The sequence below is a fragment of the Osmerus eperlanus genome, chromosome 1, assembly GCF_963692335.1.
Source record: "Osmerus eperlanus chromosome 1, fOsmEpe2.1, whole genome shotgun sequence".
Classification (NCBI taxonomy): Eukaryota; Metazoa; Chordata; class Actinopteri; order Osmeriformes; family Osmeridae; genus Osmerus; species Osmerus eperlanus.
Window position 1 is genome coordinate 15,453,754 of NC_085018.1, and position 23,718 is coordinate 15,477,471.

A 23,718-nucleotide genomic window follows, 5' to 3' on the forward strand; every position below is an offset into this window, starting at 1 on the left:
TCATCTGGATCACAGGAGATCTCAAAGTTCTCTTAGTAGATGCTAACAGACAAAACCAAAGTGTCTGTAAGACAAAAGGGAAATTTAGTGGTGACATAGGATCTCCTTGCTTAAGGAATCTTGTCTGATGAACATCTATTCTCCTCTTGCAACATAGGAAGACCGTTCTGTATACATTTTCTCTCTCATGCTTCATCCATAATCTATGTGGACATTTAGAACTTCGGGGGTTTGGTTAAATCACAAAATGTAGAGCATGACTTAATTCCCACCAAAATTCGAAGCGGCAAACAGTCTGCTTCTCTGTCTGCTATATTAGATTTCCATGTAAGTGAAGGATGCAAACAATTTCACAAACAAACAAAAATCCTAAATTTATGTTTGGAGTTGAATCCTGACACTTCCTTGACTTAAGGGATCGAGGTTGAGGTTATTCTAACATCATGTCTCTCAACATTAATGGGGATGTAGAGAATATCGTACTATTTAAAACATGGTTATAAGAATGTCTTATGGGGGCGCATCCCCGAACTCATTAGTGGCACAAAATCCACTCAACTTCCACACCTGTATCGAACGATTCACCAATGCAAACTGCGTCGGTTTACTGAATTGCCACACCCATAGATAGTTGTCAGATGAACCCATTCTCATTCACCCTCTCTCATCCCCCACTCTCTCGTGTAGCCTGCCTCATAGATTTAATGTGCGCACTGTACTCCCGCCCTCTTCGATCACCAAACCGAGCTCGACGCGCAAGGCACAACAGATGGTAGGCAGGAGCGCTGGAATTTACGCGTGTTGATTTAGCTAGAGAAAGTACTTCGTGAACTTCAGAGGACTGTTTGGTGCGTACGAAGCCAGAGAAGGAGGACGTCCAAAAGTCTGTGGATTCTTTGCTGAAATTTGCTGTGAAGGTAGGTGCACTGTGTTGCCGATTTTCCATAGTTTAGTATTCTAGATTGGAAAAAATAATATTTTTGGTTAGCTACCATAATCATTCAGAAGCCTGGAAGTTTATACCTATTTTTATTTAATAATTCTGACATTTCAAAAGAACGACAGGTTATCACAACAGTAACACAAAAATTATGTGTTTCATGAATGCCATTAATAATTATTAATCAAGTAGTTGTAAAACTCGCGTGCACGAGATTTCCCTTCGCCGTTGGGCATTTGTGACAGGCCCATTTTAATTGAAAATGAAAGAGGCTGTGATCTTAGCGTTCCATGAGTGCACACCACAATTACAGTTATATAATATTGCAGTGTCAAGGACGAAAGCTGCGCAATTAATTTGTGTCTTAATAGTTTGTGATTATAAATACATTTCGTTAATAAGTTACTGATACGTAGGGAGTGCGCCAACATGTTGATTGCCTAGAGACCGTCTAATTAAGGGGGTGCTGCTAGAAACCGTAGAAACTTGACAATGCTTGATAACTACATGTTTCTACGTCAATAGTGCAGATGGTGCGCATACAGAATTGTACATACAATGTTCAATAAATCCACAAGGTTGGCATGGAACCGTATTAAAGTTGTCGAACTGATTTCTACAATCTGTTTAGAGCTGGGTAGGAAATCGTAGTGGACATAGCGCATGCAGTAACAGTTGTAAAGGCAAGGATAGAGTATAATCTGTGTGTATGGATCTTCTCCTCTGTGAATAGTTACAGGTGAAGTGCTCAGGGCAGAACTCAAGTCAATTTGTTGCAACAAAATAATATTATTCACATTGTCTCCAAAAAGCCATGGATATAGTCATCATGTATGTTTTGTATTCAAAGTGTTAAAAAAAAAGAGATAATGACAATTTTCGACGTCAACCGCATTATCAGATATAGTTTTTATTCTAATAATATTCTGCCTACAGTAATATTATGCACAGGAAAGGTGCCATTACCACTATGATCATCTACAATATTAAATCCTAAGAAGGAGAAGTTAAGGTAGGTATATCCAATTAATTAGGCACACCATGAATATAAGCAGAATTGTTTGCAGTTTGCCAGCTGGCTGTAAAAAACGATTTGACTGTAGCCTGTGAAACAAGGTGGTGTGAATGCTCAATGAACTTCAGGTGTGACTCTTTTATAGCTCCAGAGGAAGGTTAGACTAACAATCAAAGCCAATATAAACTATTATGACCAATATGTGTGACACAACATTTGTTTTTGTCTTTTAAAATAATACATAATATCCTTGATATCATTTAATAGTTAAAATGTGAAATATCCTCAGCGTCTTTAGAACTTTCCGTCAGAATTGTTTTTATTATTGCATTATCTGTAGGCCTGTATCATTATTGAGTTACACATCCTGTACACATCACTGCATTGTGGATCCTTCTGCACATTGGTGTCATTCATACGTCTCCAAGCTTAGTCCTCTGGGCTCTGAGGAAGCGTGCCCACTGCCGCAGTGGAAGCAAGCTGCATTCAGTGCGTGTCCTCTGCATTACCAGAAGGGGTCCAGATCTAGACCCCAGGTGGCCCAGAGCAGCAGCCACTGAAGAGAAGAGGAGACTAACACATTATTTCACAGTTTGTCAACAATTAGATCCTCAGGGAATGTGGCTTCCACTTTGTATTGCATCTGTTCATGCTGTGCAAGTCACTTGCATGTGTCTAAGTGTGTTTGAGGTGTAGATTAGTTAATGAAGTAGTTTGGCTGCTTAAACTTGGCATAACAATGATGTCTTCATTATTACATCTGTATAAACATACCTTCCATGTCAGTATCCAGGAGAAGGAGAGATAAAGAGGTCCTAATTCTATTATTATAGCCATTATCAACTTGGAGATGTTATTGTATATGGATTGAGTTTGTTGTGTGTGAGCTTGTTTAGCAACTCAGAAGGTTGCCTGTCTGATGGAAAGGTCATCTACCCCCGTCCCCCCAGCAACAATGAGTTACATGTCTTGACACCAAGTGTTGACTTTGGCAGTGTGGTGAGATGAGATCAATATTGGAGTGCTGTAGAGGCTCTCAGAGTGGTATTTCCAGTGATTGACGTTTGATGGATGGAACTGTTGTGAGCATTAGGGCTTATACTGCCATTGACTATGCCATTTAATTATTAAATTAAGATACTACATATAATGAGTTTGAAAGTTTTACATAGGAGGATAAGATTTCTCTAGAAGTGTACACAAATGAAGACTATAAACTGTAGTGTTTAATGTGTTCAATATTGTTGTAATGTAACATTTTGAAGACGGTGATACTCATCCATTTCTGTAGCATATTCAGTTTAAAACTGTTTGCCAAGCTTGGACTTACAAAATTGGCTTCAAACAACTCAATTGGCATTATTGGCTTCTGCTTCAGCTGATGTTAGGTGCTCATTAGTGCAGAGTGACAAATGGCATCCCAGTCTGACACTTAATTATTTAACATGTCAGTAAATGTCATCCACTCTGAGTGGACATAGTGTATACTTCATCTCATATCAGTCTGCATTATTTGAGGCATGACTGAAGGATGCTTACAAGTGTACTAGTTTAACTTTGCTCACTTTCTGTCCCTTCAATCTTTATCCTAATATCATCAGGTACTTTGTTCAGCTGGATCCCTCATCAAGACTTTGACACTGGTCCCGTTTTTCTAAATCCCAATACTCCTTCTTGTGTGGGGGAGTGCTGGAGGGTATAAGCTTGCAAGCTTTCTAGAGAAAGATTGATTCCATCTTCTGGAGTGAAGCCTGTAGAAAAGACAATGAGGAGAACGTCATTGAGGAACAACCAGGAAAGAGCAAGAGACCTCTATGCTCTTAAAGCTCCTCTAGACTGAAAGGGTTACTGGTGGCACCAAGAGGCTTCAAAGAGCCACCCCGGCCAGCATCCACAAATAGCAAATTTAAAGGGGAATTTTTAATGGAAATGGATTAATATTTTACCTCAGCATTGATTCATGCTGCCACTGTAGACATTTTCATCTTCCAGTGAGTCGCTTATGCAAAGAGGAGTGGTGACGTTGGCGTCGTCTTCGTCTGGTGCATCCTATCATCTCCACTCTCCATCAGACATACTGGTGTACTGCATTGCCATCCTAATGGAAGCTTCTCAAAGCCTACCAAACACACAAAAAATGATATATAGAGTTATTTGTAAACCTTTGTGATAATAGCCACCTGAAAGGGTTCTCAAACAGAGTCAGGTTGTTCCTGATAAAACCTTTTCAGCTACCTAAGATGCTGTTTGGAACTGTACACAAATTGAAAGCTTTCTATATGGGACAATAAGGAGCTGAAAAGTAACCTTTGTAACCCTCTATAGGATTTATTATTTTGATGACATTTCAAATTACGTTTTTGAAAAAGAGAACATTTTAACAAACTAGCCTCAGTCAGTGCAGCAATTGCAAATACTGTGGCATTTGTAAGATGTTGAGTTCATCTAAAAGGAACCTTCACTGACTGACAAGGATATATACATAAAAATGTCTATATAAGTTACTGTCACTCTCCATCAAGTTTTTGGGTGGAAATCCTATCAACAGATGGATCCATTTAATCTAGTCTCTGTAGGAGGTGCAGGCTGTTCTGTACTGTAACTGCAAGTCTTGCAGGTGAGGAACGGGAAAATCCATTTTGATTAAAGTTACATGATGGAGACACACATGATTTGCATGACAGCTTAGGACTTGCTCATTGAGAAAGAGCCTCTTCTTAAATTAGCCAGGTCTGTGACAGCAGGCAGAGATGGTGTCTGAACTGACCCTGGACCAGTGGTTGAGGCTGCCCTTGTGTCCTCCTGGTGTGGATGGACACCTTTACCTCAGCTCACTAGTCTTGCTAATTCTCTCTTAGGTACAGTGGATACATTGCTCTGGACTGTTTGAGCCGGAGGTTGAAGGGATCTCATCTTCTCCCTAACTCACTCTGGGTGGCTTTGAAATCTAGGTATGTGTATAGGATTAGAGTTCTGTGTAATTGTCCTTCTCAGTAGACTTCCTCCTCTATTTGGTGAGATGTCTAGTTGTGTGGTCAAACACTGGGCAGATGAGATGACCTACATGGCCTTTCGAAAGGAAGAGGTTTAGAGTAGGTATGATAGACTGAAATGATATCTCTACATAGATAATATTCTGTGGGACGGAATTACATTTACATTTAGTCATTTTTAGTAGACGCTCTTATCCAGAGCGACTTACAGTAAGTACAGGAATATTCCCCCAGAGGCAAGTAGGGTGAAGTGCCTTGCCCAAGGACACAACATAATTTCTCACAGCTGGGAATCGAACCGGCAACCTTCTGATTACTAGCCCGATTCCCTAACCGCTCAGCCACCTGACTCCCTGAATTAGAGGCAACAAACTGAGGATTGCTCAAAAAAGAGGATTGCTCTCTACTGTAATATTTAAAGCTGTTGTTATTATTCTGCTTTTGTACTGTAAGCTCCAGTGTAAAAATTTGATAATGCATGAATTATTTATTCCTTCTGTCTGAAAAGCAAACCCTCTGATTCAAAGAGAGGACAGCAAGAGTGAGCTGTGCCTAATTTTAGCTCCATACAGCACAACGTACATCCCCCTCTCTAAACCAAATGATGGTGCTCTGTGCATTCAGTGGGAACTCCACTGTACTATGATGCCATTGAAGGACTTTGTAACCAAGGCAACACACAACAGGCACAGATAACGGTCAGATTATTGGTTGAAGTGTGAAGAGGAAGCTTTTCAAAGTTAATTTTAAACCAGAGGCTATATATTATTCCTGACTTGATTCATTCACAATAGCTTCACTTATGTTGCCTAAGTGAATACTGATTATGAAAAGTAATTCAGTCAATATAAACAGCAACAGTGCTTTATTTTAACAGTGAAGTATTTAACCACGTACTGTAAGCCAAATGCTATGTTAGAATGTATGGTACCAGTTGCGTTTTGCTGTGGTATGGAATCTCAGTCAGTCTATATAACAATCGAGAACCGGAGATGATCACAGTGTTGAGAGGCAGGTGGGGGTGGATGCCTCCATTAACAGCAAGGATTCACACCTCAGTCATTCATCTCACCACCTCCCACCACACTGACCCCTGTTACATATTCTGAATCACCTTGCTCCATTTGCTCTGCCTGCTTCCTGCATGTGTTATGTGAGTGTATCAGCACTGAGCACCATGAGAGCTGATTAACTGTATTACTGCTTAGACTGTAACAAACCTGCGGAATGGATGATCATATTTAGATTCAGACTGTTACTATTGACTGGAGCGAGGCCCTTAGAGGTGGGCTTTGTCATCAGTGTGGGAGGAAGGAAGCATCGGCTCAACTTTGTGGTGGATAGTAGCTTCTGTAGAGCACAGTCAGCTCTCCCAGGCCCATTAACATGCACTGCATAGGGCATCCGTGTTGGCTCAGAACACTGACCCCACGGGTCTTCACTGCTGTGGCCTTAATTCTCTCAACTCACACATTGGTCCTTCTATCTTTTGATTTAGGTTTAAATGAGTCTGACTCATTGTTGGTGTGCCGCAGTTATTGTGCCAGCACTGCCTTCGATAATCTTCATACAGTTATAAGCCAAAGTAGGAGATACAAAACGAAGGATTGGGCAGTGGTATGAGGAGGTTATTTGTCATTTGTTAGTTCTTCATGAATGTTATTGGACGCATCATAGGATATGGGGAGGTCTGCTGCTATTTTATTGAAGTCTACATGGTTCGGAATGACTTCTGTTTTACCAGCCCCCACCTCCCAAAATAATCCAGTAGCCTTGCACAGTCCTGTGGGTTCATGATATAATGATCTTGTCTTTGACCCCTTGGGGATTACCCCTTATCGGAAATCATATCTGATTTTCAAGATGAAGACATACTTAGCTTTCTCTATTTTGATGCTCAAAAGAAGAACTTCTAAGTTTGACATGAAAATAGTTTTTAGAGCATAGAGGAACTCACTTTAGCAGGCCTCTCTTTGCTAAGAACTGCAGATTGGCTCACATGACTCAGTGGAGCACAGGGCCATGGAGGGGCTGGCGCTCCCCTTGCCTGTCCCCTTGCCTGTCCCCCTGGCTGTCCCCCTGGTGGTCCCCATGACTGTCCCTTGGAGCAAGACAAAAGTGATCCCACTGTGTGTGTGAGACACGCCTCAAAGCCCAGAATGATGTCAGCAGTGTGCAGGAAATATGCTAAACATGGGGACAGGGTTTAGTTGGCTCTGAAGGGGAGCAGGTGGGCTGCAAAACACTGGTGGGCAGCCGCTGAAATCCTTCCCCCATGACTTAGGGCCATATGCAGAGCAGCTGACAACCCCTCCCACTGGCTGCTCCTGATCCATGTCTCAACAAATGAGATACGCCCCTGTTGCTTTGTCTTTAATAAATGCTCTGGTCAGTAAACAACTACTGTATGCTTGATTAATTACAATGCATGTTAAATGTTGCACATGCTATACTTTGGCTTCACAGTTAACTATGCAGTCACTACTTTGACAGAGTTCAAGTTTTTGTCAATCAATGTAATTGAGGTGTGATGTTGGGGTCATACTTTTAAAAGCTTGTTGTCCTTGGTCTGTTTTTTGATCCTGTGGGTTGTCCCTTATGAAGAAATAAAAAAATGTGAATGTCACACCATCAGCATTTTAACCTTCTGGCATGACTTGCACCTGAAATCATTTGGGTATAAAATGTTTAAAAGCCCCTGTCACTCCAATGTATTTATATATTTGGCTTTCTTAGCACTTGGCAGTGGTTTTCCATGCTGTGCCTGGTCTAATTAAGGTGTCTCCAACAGTTTAGTGATGGATCATTTGCTCATAGGCTATTTAGAGGAATTGGTTTGAGGAGACTGCTGGGCTGGCACTTATCTGCCCACCAGCTTAATACAATGTTTATTCACTATCAGGTATTTATTTCAGCATTTTTAACCCCGGTGTAAAACTATAATAATGACATTAAGTAAATCTGGATTTCAATATCACTGGACTGCAAAGTGTTTTTGCCTGCTGTACATGCTGAGCAGAATTGCTGGTACTATAGTGGTCATGTGAGGATCTATTCTTCATGGGTGGACAGGGTGCACTTAGGAAATACATCAACATGAGACTTATCCCTAATAATACTGATTGAAACCAGTTCTTAACTTATTTTTTGTGTGTTGCAGAGTATTTTAAAATAAATCATAGAATTTGCTCTCTGACTACACACCAAAAGATTTGGATTAATCTGTGTGTCTATTTGTCCTCCTAATTCAAATCGTCACACATTTAATGAGCTCTTCTGGTGTCTTGTATGTTGTAAAAAATAACTGATCTCCTCAACTAGATGAAAATACTTGCAAGACTTTTAAGATTAAGTTATAGAAACTGACCAAATCAGTCTTTGATTTCCTTTTGACGAGGGAAGACTAACAACCACTTCAATAAGACCATTTCCATTCAAAGCTTGCAAGATGTCTGGATGTTAATGTCCATCAGGGGGAATCACTGGTTAACAACAAGGTTTCCTTTCATCAGGGCTGTTAGTCTAGATTCACAGATTTTTTTAATATTTTATTATCAATATTTCATCCATATATGCATCTCAGACCTGGAGCTGATTCTGGACTGTGTAAAGGTAAGGGTATACGTTTGACAGTCTCTGTGCAGTAAGTTAAACATTTCACTGCGGTAATCTGTCTTGCTTACTCAGTACTTTCCTCAGATCCCATAAGCTACTACAGAAGACTCTTGACAGATCTGGACAACCAACAGACTATCCAGCAGAGCTAAGGAAACTCTCAATATCTTAGCCTCATGGTGATGCTTGTATCGCTGGAATTTGGGTTGATAAAGTGTAGTCAGAGTTCAGTGGCAGATTACACCTTACATTGTTTATTTCATAGGGATCAATGGCAGTACAATTAATATACTACAGTTCTTTCTGTACACTATGTGATAATATAAACGGGCAGATGGGTGAGCGGTTAGGGAATTGAGGTAGTAATCAGAAGGTTGCCGGTTTGATTCCGGCTGTGCAAAATGACGTTGTGTCCTTGGGCAAGGAACTTCACCCTACTAGCCTCGGGGGGAATGTCCCTGTACTTACTGTAAATCGCTCTGGATAAGAGCGTCAGCTAAATGACAAAAGCACATTAATTTGAACACATCACAGAAAGGGACCAGCCGGTCTGATGACACTGTCCTTAGATTCATCACACATTCAGAAATGTATTCATCACTATTTAATAATTTTTTGTCCAACAGACTTCAGACAAAACCCCACAGATTCTCCTTGATTTAAACATCAGGCTGTGGGCTCAGTCCCCTCAACCCCCTCTGTCAAAGGCATCTTCACACTCTCAACTTCCTATTTCCAGCTCAGTGGAGGAATGATGTGAGAGGCTCCTTTCTCCCTGGTGTAGTATAGAGTTGTTCTAACAGAATGTGAGGGGGAAATGAAAGGGGAAGCGAGGCAGCAGAATGTGCTGTGCAGAGAAGAGAGACAGAGGAATGATGAGAGCATTAGTCCAACTCTATTTACTCCAAATAGAGGCGAAGAATACACAAGATTGAGAAAGGACTAGGAAATAGGGACGAAAGATTTTGTTTTGTTGGAGAGTTGAGAAGACAACATAAGTATATGCGTGCAGAGATATACACACGAGAGCTACATTTGTCTCCTCACCAGAGAAATGATGTCAATCACAGACAGACGGATTATTGTGTAAGCACTTTTTCCAGTAATGAGACCTCAGCGAGTTTAAAAATAACTTTTTTGTTTTATCATACAAATAAAACTTAAAAATTATAATAATAGGCATAGAAGAGAAAAAAGGAAAATTTGTATATTTGTATTTTTTCCTTCAAATTAGTACTTCACACAATCTTTCAAGGCTTCATAAATGTTCTTTCTTAAATTTACAGCTTTTCATTTGCCTCTCTTACGCACTTTCAACAATGTAGTCAGCGCTCTGAAAGGACTTAAATTAGTGTAGGGTGGACATTAAAACTGAGTCTGCTATTATTTATCTTAGGCATGAGAAGAAAATATTTCATGTAATGTCGATTTTATGTCTAGCAATTAAAGTACGTGGAGCTGAAGCAGCATGAAGGAATAGAAAAATGTGATTCGATGTGCACATGGCTCTCGTTATAGTGGAGGGAGAAGAGGACTTGGCCCAGCGGATGCTATCTTCTCTCATAAACTAGAGACATATTTATCACTGCCCAGAGAAGCTCTTTCCATCATGTACAGGATCGTAGTGAGAGGAAATCTGATAAAATGTGTGATACTATCATGTTGTAAACCTGAACATAAAACTATTACAGTTGGTCTTGGGTGTTCATGGCATTGTTGTGGTTAAGGGTAGCCTAAGTGTAAAATGTTGCTAGTATGTTGTGAGCGTCTGTGTGGATCTGTGTGTACATTGTCCCTCCAGGATTGTCTGGCAGGCAGAGTCAAACTGAAGACACAGGAGAGCAATTTTTGGAGAGTGTCAGATGCAACTCACCTGGGCCTAAGTTAACCCAGTCATGCTCGTTAATCGCTCAGCTTCCCAGGGCTAGCCTTCACCATGAATAATTTGCTCTGATGTCGAGCTCCCCTGGAAGAGAGCTATGTTTTCAAATAATTAGCTGTCCAAAATGTGCTCCTATCACCTCACATAGAAATCTACTATATACACCCACACATTCTCACCTCTCATCTGACTTTACTGTACTCTAGGTATAACAGGTAACCTTGACAGACACATAGGTTCATGATTTCAGACAGGAGGGACATTTGTGAAGCTAAAATTAGCTTGCCTATACCTAGTCCATGCAAATCTAAAAGGACATATATAGTACATCTCTTCACTCTTTGCCAGCATGCACGCTAGGTAGTGAACTCTAACACACACAGGACACACACTCCCTCAGGAGGGATTTTCTGGGTCTGTTTAATCAACACAGGTTTACATTTGTAGCAGTATGGATGACAGAATGCTCTCTACATCTAGCAGTTCTCATATCTACACCAGATGAGTCACTTTAGTCTGCAGTGTTCTCTAGAAGATAGCCTTTGTTACATACATTTGATACATAGAGCATACACTATATGTTCTTTGCAATAGAAGCATCTCCATAAAACATAATTGGAAAGCTTGTTTCAGATAACTTTGCTGAACAGATTGCTCATGGAAATTAACTTTCCACAATTCATTCGGTTTCCGTGACCCAATTACTAAGGCCATGCCATGTTAAAAGTAAAAGTTGGAGTAAGGGATATTTTTTCTTTTGTTCTCTAGCAGCTTACAAACTGTAGAACAATGAGCTGTGGGTGCAAGTCTAAGGTTATCTCCTCCAATCGTCTTCTATATAAAGATAAAACAGTATGATTAACACTGTTGACAGGGGACAACAAGCCCTAAAGGGAGGTTCCTTCCTATGCTGCACAAGGGTTGGTAGGAGAACAGAAAATGTCCCGAGGGGTCTGGAAATAATATTGGGACGGTGAAGCTGATGGGATGCAGTCGTCCCTCACCAGCTAGATTGGGCAGGGGGGAGGGGGAGAGAGAGAGAGCGTGCGCTCATCTCAGCTCTAAGGAAGTGAGTGATGATGTCGTTGTGGCGGAGCTGTAAAAGGAGGAAGCGTGCGAGCTGAGGTAGCAGTTCCACAGGCTGCAGTGCTCTCATGCTCCAGGGATCTGTCAACTACATCTGAGAGGCTGCAATAATTGATAGAGAACACCTCCTATGTTATCCTTTCATTATTTCTCACTGTGGCTCGTTTTTCCCGCAACGACAGCAGTTATCTGTGGCCTGTTAAAAAAGGTCCACTGTACATGTACATGTACCTCCTGGTACTCTGTTACTTTTCGTTTGGAATGATAGTAGACTGTGTGGAAGGTTAGCCCGAGGTTTATTCACTGTTTATGATAAGTCATAGAGAATAAATCTCAAGAGGCCGGATGATTGCTGTGATCAAAAGGACACAGGATTAGTTAAGGAATTGAGAAGGATACTATCAGTTGTTGCTGAGACTAGTGTAAGTTGTTACTGGTCCAATCAATAATACCAGCAAGTCACTGCAAGTTGAATTGCATGAGACCACAATAGTGGATGAGTCAGTGGGAGTGAGAAATCTGGACGGAATAGCAACAACTGATCTCAATAGACAGAGAGAAGATGCTAGAGAAACCAACCTCTAAATATTCCCCATCATGGACCTTGAATCAGCCATATAATTCATTCTGGTGCTTTGCAAAACTGTCAGGCTTAGATGATTGTTGACATGCGCTGTCTGGTAACCAAATGAGGGATGTAATGAATTCATTAGAGTCGGAGTGCCTGTGGCTGGAGGAAGGAACAGACAGGAGGTACGGGCCCTGGGTCTGAGACTGGAGAGGGATGGGAATTATGACACAGGGAGAGCCAACTTCTGGAGCTCAATGTCTACTGCTGAGCAATGACACGGAACAACACTCTTGCTCCCAGTTTGAGCACAAGAGACATAACGACACAGGCCCAAAGTGGCTCAGACTGGCAGCCGTGAAAAATGAAGCCTACAGTATTACGTCCCCTCTTTTCCATTTCTCAGACGTCGTTCTAATCCTCCTTCTCGCAGATTGGTGATTGATGCCTGTTCTCCTCACTCGCCTATTCCCAATCCAGCCTTGTTATCCCTCTCCTCGCTCCTCATTACAGACTTCACTTTCCACTCTCCAGATTACTTCCTCACAAATGTAACCAACTTATTGCACTAAAAGGCTTTTGAACAGGGCACACAATTGTATCCCTGCACAATTCCAAACAAGACATTTCCTCTTTAAGTCACAGTTTGAAAGTCATTATTCTTTTGAGGTTCGGTGATGAGGTGCTGTGACAATAGTACAGAATAGAGTAAATAACTCACAGCGTTAGCACTTATTTTTCCTTTACTACTTTGCATCCATACTTCTTAGCTTTCCAAAGGAATCATTTAAAAATGACATCATATCACGAAAAATATTGTAACCTGGAAATTATTGCCAAGTATCTGTAGACAACGATTCACAGAGTCAAATTATTATCGGACCTTGAATATCCTTGCCTACCCTGTTTACAGTAAATATTTAAGTGCATAGGTCTTGAATTCTTTTGGCCCTCATTTGCTTCTTGTCATCCATAAAGGTTCAATATTGCATTCATATTTTTGCTGTCACACAACACGACTCAACTTATTTACATATTGGAATGGATCGTGTCTTATAACCTTCAGAGCAGAACAGCAGACTGCAGTCATTTGCTTTTTTATTGCCTTTACCAAATATGATTTAGATCTCATGCCCTCAATGTTGTGATCACATATTCTGGGCTCCTGTTCTTAGACATTGAGAAGAGTGCTGAGTTGGAAATCTACTGGTAGAATGACTCTCCGCTCTGATCCTTCCCTCACATTAAGATGTTGTAGGACAGATGAATGGATGGGTTGCAGGTAGGTTAGATATGTTGTCCTGATCTGTCATCACTTTACAGTTACTGTGGCTGAAGAGACAGCAGTAGAGCTTATATAACAGGCCCTGTATGAGAGGGGGTCATGGGCCATCCAGTGGAAACCACAAAGTTGTCTGAAAATTTCATATTTATTTGTTTACTTCTTCACAAATAGTCGGAACATTTAAAAGAGGTTGCCGGGGGCAACCTTTGACTGTGTCTATTTTCCCTCTGACACAAGTGACATTAAGCCCATACTTATAGCAGCTATTAGGCCTGGTCCTGTCTTCCAGTTTAAGTAAACTACAGCCAACTCTTCAGTCTGTCTCCACACCGGCAATTTTCCTGCAATTATCACTTGTTACTTGTTAATTTGGGAGAAATCAAGACAATGCATGCAGTCAGCGCTCCTCAATGTGTTGCAGCCAGTCTGCACTGGATGTTTGTTCTCTTTTATTCTCTTCTGTACACCATGTTAAAAAACCTCCATGGCACACTATTATTGTTATTGACATATTGTATTGACTGCTGCCAATCTTTATACACAAAGTTTATCTCTTGTACTTCAAGTCAGGCTTGCTGATTTTAAGAATGTCCATACTCTCTCAAAGCATAAAGAGATCACAGAGGTTGCATTAATGGGTGTAATATATGGTACTCATAGCCTTTCATTCTATGACCTCTGTCCCCTGGAGTGGGAGACAGGCAAAGACAAACATTTGTGATTAGAGCAACCTTCTCTCAATGGGCTGTCCTAAGCCTTCATGGTTGTCTCCCTGGACCCATGTTGACATTATAATTTTCTCAGCTGCTAGCAGAGCGTTATTAGAGTCCTGAGCAATCCTTAGGGATAAACAAGATGAATAAAAAAGAAAGAATGTCAGAGATGTTTAAGTGCCCTGCAATGTTCCTGAGAGGTAGCTGCTCAAATGATCATGAATCAGAGAGAGAGAGAGGCTGGACAAAAATGAGAGTTAGAAAAAGGGAAAGAGACAAAGAGAGAAAATGAAAAGTTAAGCTGTCATTTGCATGAACACTCCCAGAAGAGGGGCATGGATAGAACACTTGCCACAGCAGCCTGGGTTCGATTCTAGCCCGGGCCATCGGCTGCATGTCTTCCTTCTCTCTCTCCCCTTCCTTTCCTGTCCATCTCAAACTGTTAGAAAAGCACAAAACTCTAAAAAAACACATCTTTACAACAACAACAAACTCCCAGAGGAATGGAAGTGTAAGTTTGATGTATGCTTTGTATAGTCAATAGACAATTCAAAATATGCAACAGTCTGCCATGGCACAGATGGCATGCAAATGTAACATCCCAAACAGACATACAGACAGAAAGACAGGATACTGATATTTTCATTCTGTATTGCTCAGATCATGCCAACAGGTAAATAATCCCTCTTACGGCAGTGTTTAACAGTCTCAGCATGGCGTATGGACATAATCATTGTATTTAACTGAATCCCTGCTTATTTGGATACAAGAGCTATGGGATTTAAACACTGATTTCAATAGAAAAGAGAAAAATCTAATGTTCTCGTCACCTCGTCTAGATGGAGACAGTTTGCTGCCTCGTAACAACCCAAGCTCTTTGCTGTTATGGGATCATAACTCTTAGCTGCATCTACAGAAACCCATCAGGGCTCTCATAGACCACCCTTGGCAGGCTTGTTGGCTCAGCCTGCTAACACAGAGTGCTCCAAAGCATCTACCACAATCCATATTTTCTCCCCATAGAAAGATTATGGTTGGAACTAGCACTCAAAAAGCTTGGCTAGAACGGTGGGCAGTTCAAATATTCCATTAAATTGCATAAATTACTTAAGGTCAGTGCCTTGTAGCTGTGGTCTCCTTAAAAGAATGACAAGTAAAATGACATATTCTTAAAGGAAGCACACTAACATCTCTGAACATTACCATGAAAAACCCTTTTTTGTATATAACTTGCTCTGCCCTTTCCCCATACAGTATGTCCTTCCCCCGTCATGTCTTGTAGCCATTTCCTGAATGAAATTCTCTGTCTGAACGTCTACTCCTCGCACATTACTGAAAGATTTTCACACAGTTCTACCCAGCTTGTCTGCCAGACGAGCACCACATCAGCGTCATCTGTAAGATCTCCTCTGCTGGAGGTTCTCTCAGCAGAGTTTGACTGAGCTGTGTGTTGACTGATGCAGAGAGTGGGCAAAGGCCATCCCCTTGCTCTGGCCACACAACACACCTTCAACAGAGCATTTCAGATGTGTTCGCCTGCCTCTGTCACACAGAGGCAGCTCATTGAATTTCTACTCAGTTCGTAAGACTGTGTGGAACAGATTGCAGTCATGCAGATTTCGTCGTCTGGGCTGATGTACATGTGAACATCTCTCACACAGACTGTCAACCCGGATGAATGTACTCATGCGTTGTCACATGCCACATCAGTGGTGTGGATCTCTCTGAACAATTTAACATCTTTGCCAATGATAACCAATAGTCAGCCGTCCTCCCCTTCTGCCCCTGCAACAACTGATTCACCACAAGCTTTGTAAACCCAATGAGGAAAAAACAAACTACCCTCACAAACATAACATTACAGCAATTAGGATGGTCATAAAATCCCAATTCTCAGCAGTTCAGTTGTATAGGTTGTGGGCTAATTTCACTCAGCGCTGAAAGAAAGAGAGTAGCTCTGCAATTAGGTGCATAAGTGTGATGCAGAGCTCATAAAGTACTTTAATTTGCCTTAGTGTGCTTGGTGGCTCGGGCCATAATCGCTCACTCTCCTATTTCATTGGAAATGCTTCACTTGTTGCTTTGGCAGCCTTACTGGGTAAGACTTACTTGACAGTCCTACCCAACTTTACATTTAGTCATTTAGCAGACGCTCTTATCCAGAGCGACTTACAGTAAGTACAGGGACATTCTCCCCAAGGCAAGTAGGGTGAAGTGCCTTGCCCAAGGACACAACGTCATTAGGCACGGAAGGGAATCGAACCGGTGACCTTCTGATTACTAGCCCGATTCTCTAACCGCTCAGCCACCTGACTCCCAACACTGCAGCACTTCTCACCACACCTCCCCTGGTTCTACATCCCCCAGCTATCCTGTTTGACATTGGATCTGGTTTTAACAATAAGTCTTGCGGCTATGCTCATATAACTGATCTGGGCTGTTGGACTGTGTTGTTTGTTAATGCAGGATTATGAAATGCTTGTTACTCTAGTGATACTGTATTGTTACTGTTGATATTGTATTACTGGGTGTTGATGTTGAAAATAGTAATATACTTTTGTATCAGGTCCATTTCAGAGTTTAAAGGACATAACCATACATAATGTAGTCTGGTAAAGGTGACCTCAGTGAAGGAATGAATTATGTTGATGGACAGCTCTCTCTTTTTCTCTCTCTTTTTCCAGGGTAGGAGTGGCCATGCCATTTGGCTGTTTAACAATCGGAGAAAAGAAGGATTACAGTAATCCTTCTGAGGTGACAGATAAATATGACCTGGGACAGATTGTTAAATCGTAAGTATGCTGCTGGCTGAAGCACAATGTAGTCTCTGCCCTCTGGGACCTCCATCTTACACTCTCACCAAGCTTGGTGTGACAGTGTGATAAGGTTTCTTAAGATTAATCTCACCAAAAAATACAGTGACACTATTATCATGGCCATAATGATAAAAGGGTAACTCACTTTGTACACTTTTGCCCTTTTCTTCAGAGAGGAGTTCTGTGAGATCTTCAGGGCCAAGGATAAGAACACACTGAAAATGTACACGTGCAAAAAGTTCCTGAAAAAGGATGGCAGGAAAGTTCGGAAGGCTGCAAAAAATGAGATCCTCATTTTGAAGATGTGAGTCTGTTTTTATCCTCCACAAAGCTCCACTGTATTACTGTGAGGGTTGAAAAAGGTAAAAAACTGCTTTGTTTCGACTACTTTATTCTCTAAGATACGGTGTGGCTACTGTAAATATCAATAGAAAAAGAGGAGATGTTTTATTTTTTATTTTTTTATTAAAAGTTAAATGCAATGATAATTTTGCTTGATGATCACACAAGTAGCGTTTTCTAGAATACCGTTGATCTCAGACGTTTTTCTTCTGTTGAAGTTTTTACTTATCAGCCTGCAGAATCTTTTTTTTATCATTACCTCTCTCTTCAGTAGAATCTCTATTAACAGAAACTGTTCCCTTTCAAACAGTTTGTTACACACATTAGCACCACAAAGACACAAAGTGAAAAGGAAAAAGAGTGCAATGGAAGATGAACCTGACATTGCTTGAATAATTTGACTGCCGTCTTGCTATCACAGTGACTTGACTGCTTGTTTCTTAACTGGTTCAGTCACTGGTCTTGGTCATGGTCAGATGCTGTATACAGTGCTGATGTGTGGTTGTCCAGGCACACACATGCACTCATAAAAATATATACCACTTACAGTCCTCCTCTTTACATGGCTGGTTTCTCTGTTAACCCTGCCTTTACTGGACTTTACATTACATTACATTTACATTTATTCATTTAGCAGAGACTTTTATCCAAAGCGACTTCCAAGAGAGAGCTTTACAAAAATGCATAGGTCAATGATCATAAACAACAAGATAGCCTCAAAAACATTGCGGGTAGCCAAAACATGAAGCATACATTGTAAAAAGCAAATAAGTGCCAATGGGAAGAAACATAAGAGCATGTAGTTAAACAAGTTACAATTTAAACATGAACCTCAAAAGTGCAAGAGTGTACCTGTAGGAAAGCAAGCAACAATAATATAATTCACAGCGAGTACAAGAAGTTAAATCAGTTACAACTAACCAACAAGTGCAACAAGTCCCTCAATAAGTGTCATTGAGTCATTGTCTTCCAGCACACAGCAAACTATCTTTATGCTGCTCACGAGAGCAGCAATAAAAGTTTAAAAAAATTAAACCTGTTTAACTTTAGTTTAGACATTGATACTGTATCTCAGGTTTTCATGCCAAACTGACTAGGTTATGTTTATTGATACAGTTATTTCCCCTGGCCTCATTTCATGATGACTTGCTTGACCATTGAAGTGTAAATTATTCATGAGCATTAATGCAGCAGTGTACCGTATCTGTGTATCTGTTTGAATGATTGCAGCCCCCTTTGATTCACCTTGTAATTCCCCTGACTGCCTTCTACCCCTGTGGTCTGCTCTCTCCAGGGTGAAGCACCCAAATATTCTCCAGCTGGTGGACGTCTATGAGACCAGAAAAGAGTACTTTCTCTTCCTTGAACTGTGAGTTCAAACCTCTGATTGTAGACGATTGCGCTCCTCCTGTGTTTGCGGCTGCAAAGGCCTATGTTGATTATGCACTCATGGGGAATGAGCTGCCGTACTGTAGCCTGAGGCCCTGTAGATATGAGCACAGCTCTGAACTCCCCTTTTGCAACCTTCATTTGGTATTCAGATAGGATTCATGGCTGACTGTTCCATATTCTCATCAATGTGTGTTCTTGGGGATTTGATGCATTCCAAGGGATACGTTAAATGAAGGAAGCTCATCTCAATGATTGCATTGGTCTGTAGGTTTTGATATTGGGTATATGAAAATGATCAGAGATCAGAGGACAGACATAGGAAATCATTTCATTATAACGCTTAAGTGGATTTGTAATTTTGTTCTGTTCAGAAAGTCTTACCTCTTGGCAAGGTTTTAATTGCATAGGAACAAAAGCAAAGAATCTTCTTAAATATAAAAATGTGTCATGGTATGTTCAAGGTGACATGCATTTCAAATAGGCTTTTGTAAAGAAATGGTTAAAAAGGAGTAGAAGTAGATCTTTCAGAGAACACCAACACCATACATGATGTCTGGAATCCTCCCCGTAGTGCAACTGGCCGAGAGGTTTTTGATTGGATCCTGGACCAGGGCTACTACTCAGAGCGCGACACCAGCAATGTGGTTCGCCAGGTCTTGGAAGCCGTGGCCTACCTGCACTCGCTGCACATTGTCCACAGGAACCTGAAGGTAACACACAGAGCAAAAGGGGATACTGCTGTGTACTGCAGCAGCTACAACTGTTGTGTACCATGCAGAGACCAGGATCATGTTTTACTATTATGATTTTCATTTTGATATCCTTAGACATCAGCCATAAACTGTAGACATGGGGTTCTTTTGAGCACATTTATTACAATGCAATTAACATAGTGGCTGATTCAGCTGGACACAGCACCAATTCAGCATTTTTGGGCTGATTTTTGAGACTGTAATTTTCTGCCATTTTTGGGGGAAAGATGTCAGAAGGATTTGACTGCTTCAATATTTATCTCAGTTATAAAATAACAAAGTCTTCTTCATGTTTTGATTAAATACATAATTCAATTTTATTATTAAATATATGCAAAATGTATAGCAAAAAAGGATCAAACTGGTGTTGTACATCTTCCCAGCTGGAGAACCTAGTGTACTTCAACCGCCTGAAGCACTCTAAAATAGTCATCAGCGACTTCCATCTCGCCAAGCTGGAGAATGGACTGATCAAAGACCCCTGTGGGACACCAGAATACCTGGGTAAGGAACAGACTGAAGGAGAGAGAGCACAGCACACTATGATCCTATTAACTAAAGTATCTGTGAAAGCCTTTTGGGTGTGGTGTGTTTGAGTGTTCAGGCGAGCTTTTTCTGGAGGTCCACTGTAGCACACAAGCACCTGCAGAGTGTTATGTCTTATGCCACCTGCAGAGTGTTATGTCTTGGCTGTGTTTCTGTCCTTCCAGCTCCAGAAGTGGTTGGTAGACAGAGATATGGCAGACCTGTAGACTGCTGGGCCATGGGAGTCATCATGTACATACTGTAAGTGCTTATATACACTGCTACATGTACATACTGTAAGTGCTTATATGCACTGCTACATTAACATACTGTAAGTGCTTATATACACTGCTACATGTACAATATCCAAGGATTTGGGTTTTTGGGTGCAGGTTAAACAATTCAACCTCACAACAGACTTATGGCATAACCCTGCATAATTTTACAAACTACCTAAATGCAATTTTACATACCAGCGAAATGCATGTTTTATGAACACAAATAACAAATGAAAATGGGAACCCCTTTGCGTTTTTCATGTGTTGCAACCTCTTTTAACTTGCAACTCCCAGGTTGTCAGGCAACCCTCCATTCTACGATGAAACTGATGATGATGATTTTGAGAACCATGACAAGAACCTGTTCAGGAAGATCCTGGCGGGAGATTATGAGTTTGACTCTCCATACTGGGATGACATCTCAGACTCAGGTACTTTTAAGATGAAATGAATACACAAGAGATAACGTTACAATATGGTGACAGCTCCCTGGGTAAACATTTCAAATTAGAGTATCTCCCCTGCAGCTGTTTCGTTAAGTCTTCTTGAATCAATTCATATACATTTTCGTATGGAAAAAGAATAATATGTTTTCCTTGTTATTTTGTTCTTCAGCTAAGAGTCTAGTAGCCCGTCTGATGGAGGTGGATCAGGACCTGAGGCTCACTGCTCAAGAGGCCATCAATCATGAATGGTTTGTTCAATCTGTCTCAATCATATTCCATAATGATCTCTTTTATTACTAATATTATTGTCAGTTTGAGAAATGTCTCATAGTGACTTAAAGTATGATGACAAATCACATTTTGGTCTCAGGATTTCCGGAAATGCAGCTTCAGATAAAAACATTAAGGACAATGTTTGTGCACAAATAGAAAAAAACTTTGCTAAAGCTAAATGGAAGGTAAGCCTATTTTATCTGTGACTAATCAGTTTTAGACCTTGTGAATCTGAAATTAAATACGCACAATAAATGGTGCAAATATAACTACACGATTGTGGAAGCTGTTAGCCAACAATGCCGAGTCGAGTACAGGAAGAGAGTCTGTCCTCAGACTCTAAACACCTCCTTCCACAGAAAGCTGTTCGTGTCACCACCATCATGAAGAGACTGCGAGCACCTGAGCAGAGCGACTCCGGGGCAGCAAGCCCCGCTGCAGCCGTCAGCCCTGCAGACGGAGCCCCCGCTCCCACCCAGGCTGACCCCACCGGGACTGCAGCCACAGTCCCAGAGGGTGAGTCTGCTGCTGGCCCAGAGGTCCCTGCAGGTGTGGAGACCAGCCAGGCAACAGCCGAGGCTGCAGCCGAAGTGTGTGTCCCAGCCACTGAACCCGAGCAGGCGATCCCAGCCCCGGAGGAAGCTGACCCTTCATTGCGGTGTAATGGAGAGGCTCCTCCTCCTCTCCAACCGGCAGCTGAGGCTGGAGACGAGCAGAGCTAAGCGCTGGTCCTCTGTCCCTCCTTGTGACATCCACTAACCCTTGCACACTGTATATTAGCTGCTAGCATGGTGACACTGACTCTGCTTCTCTTTCACTTGCAGCATCTGTATCGTCTCACAGAGCCTGTGTGCTATCTTTCCTGAGTGTTGAATTGTATTGGCTTTCCTTTTCCATGTCTTTTTCCGAACAATCCTCCCGCTTTAATATGGCTTTTTATGTCTTGATACTAGCACATCTTCTTCCATATGTTCTATGAGAACCAGATTTACTGTAGGCCTATAATATAGCTTACAGCTCAAATGTTCTCTCTGAACTACACCCTTTAGTGATAAAAGGGGTAAGACGTTATTGTGCCAAAAGAGCTTAGATCTTTTTTAATGAGACAAGTTTGTGAACTTTTTCCACAGTCCTACTCATACAGTATTTATTTACCATGGCAGTCAATACAGTAATGAACAGCTTTGCTCTTGTGCTGTAATGTTGACTATCCACAGTATTACAGTAAAAACACATTAATCTTTTCTTTCCTTTTCATCAAAGTATCCTAAAGAAGGTTAATGTATTTTTAATAGCAGTAGCCTATATGTTGTGCAACTGTAGGCAGTTGTAGGGTTTCTGCTGATGCTAGTTATGGTTACTGGGGTATGCAAGCCCGGTGCTTGTGATAGGCAGCTTCCCACTCTTTGCTCCTTTGCCAGCTTTCTGCTCAGGAAAGAACCTCATGGCTGTCAGTGTAAAGATTCTGTATATAGAGACCTTTGTAGAAGTAGCTGAAACAGCATGCATTCTAAGGTTTTGCTGGTTATTTTGCATTTGTAAGCACTTGGTTGACAACAATCGTTTACTGGCCTTTTGACAGGAGACCTAAAGGTATTTTTCTCCGCCAACCGATGTCTGTTGTGCGTAGTCCGTGCTCCACATGGTGAGCTGTTTTGAAAGCACTTTTTTTTTTCAAACAGCCTTCACAGTTCCATGTACGTTTTGTCATTCATACTTTATATACATCACAGAGTGCCACTAATGTAAATGTAAGTGATATGAAACTAGTCATGACCTTGTTACATATTAGTTACTATGCATCAAAGATTTATTTTGTAGCTCATTCCTATATTGATTTAATAAAATGCCTCATGACATGTATACTTTTATCCATCATTTATCAATGTGTTTCTCACTCATATTTTTGTGTTGCTTATTCTTTTTTAAACCTCAATGTCCAAATCAAGTACAATACTTAGTTCCAGTATATATCGAGCCTTATCTAGGCATATATATATATACACACACACATATATATATATAAATATATAGCCTTCATGTCACATGGGGTACACTAGGATTGTGTAATCATAACTATTGCTAAATAGTAAGCCATTCATTAGACATTGCTGTTTTAAAAACATCTAGAACTCTCATATTTATGTATGTTTTTAAATTTATTTTATTTATATTTGTTTGTTTATAACCAGAGTGCGAATTATACAATGACAATCGGGGGGGGGGCAACTTCTTCTCCAGGGAGTGTATCATCCCCCCCAACCTGTTGTTTTTACCTCTTTTGGGGGGTCCAAGTCTTAATTAGGGGGGTCAAGCCCCCCCGTAATTCGAACCCTGTTTATAACTGATTGCATTCTATCCTAATAATAATAATCTACAGAATAATAACAAATTGTCCTATCTCTGTCACTTTATTGTCCCCTTTCATTTCAATAATGAGGTATTTTTCTGTAATAACTCTAAATTAAGCAATATTCAATTTGCTGCTGAAACTGTGATTTATATACTGGTGTCCTGTACACAGTGGACGTTTCTGTAATTGAAAGCCTTTACTGTAGTCCTTGACAACCATTAATCCTCTGTCTAGATGGTCACTTAACAAACACACTGTCAAAGATGGAGAGCTTGGATCATAATTGTCATGCTTGTGACCTGAGTTCTTCTGTGCCGCCCTAAGTGCACCTTATGTGCAGAAGGTAGCTCCTCTCATGTAACGGTAAATGTACTGTCTGTTGACAGTTCCTGTAAGAGATGCACACCATAATTGGATAAATGTGGTTTATAAGTGCCCTCATTG

The 23,718-nt window shown here is 41.0% G+C and overlaps 1 protein-coding gene across 1 annotated transcript; it reads left to right on the top strand.

Annotated features, from left to right (window-relative positions):
* The first annotated feature begins 722 nt into the window (after nucleotides 1-722).
* camkvb (CaM kinase-like vesicle-associated b) lies at nucleotides 723-23,718 on the top strand. Its single transcript, XM_062463166.1, has 11 exons — nucleotides 723-917; nucleotides 16,782-16,889; nucleotides 17,086-17,217; nucleotides 18,550-18,624; nucleotides 19,219-19,357; nucleotides 19,783-19,903; nucleotides 20,110-20,185; nucleotides 20,497-20,633; nucleotides 20,818-20,896; nucleotides 21,019-21,106; nucleotides 21,281-23,718. The coding sequence occupies exons 2-11, from the start codon at nucleotides 16,795-16,797 to the stop codon at nucleotides 21,641-21,643; spliced, it is 1,305 nt and encodes a 434-aa protein (XP_062319150.1). The 5' UTR covers nucleotides 723-917; nucleotides 16,782-16,794; the 3' UTR covers nucleotides 21,644-23,718.

What these genes read in the sequence shown, in the direction of transcription:
- camkvb (XM_062463166.1), top strand. Translation starts at nt 16,795, where the DNA reads ATGCCATTTGGCTGTTTAACAATCGGAGAAAAGAAGGATTACAGTAAT. An exon ending in CTGGGACAGATTGTTAAATC is followed by an intron (nt 16,890 to 17,085) that starts GTAAGTATGCTG and finishes CCTTTTCTTCAG; the next exon opens with AGAGGAGTTCTGTGAGATCT. An exon ending in GGAGTCATCATGTACATACT is followed by an intron (nt 20,186 to 20,496) that starts GTAAGTGCTTAT and finishes TGCAACTCCCAG; the next exon opens with GTTGTCAGGCAACCCTCCAT.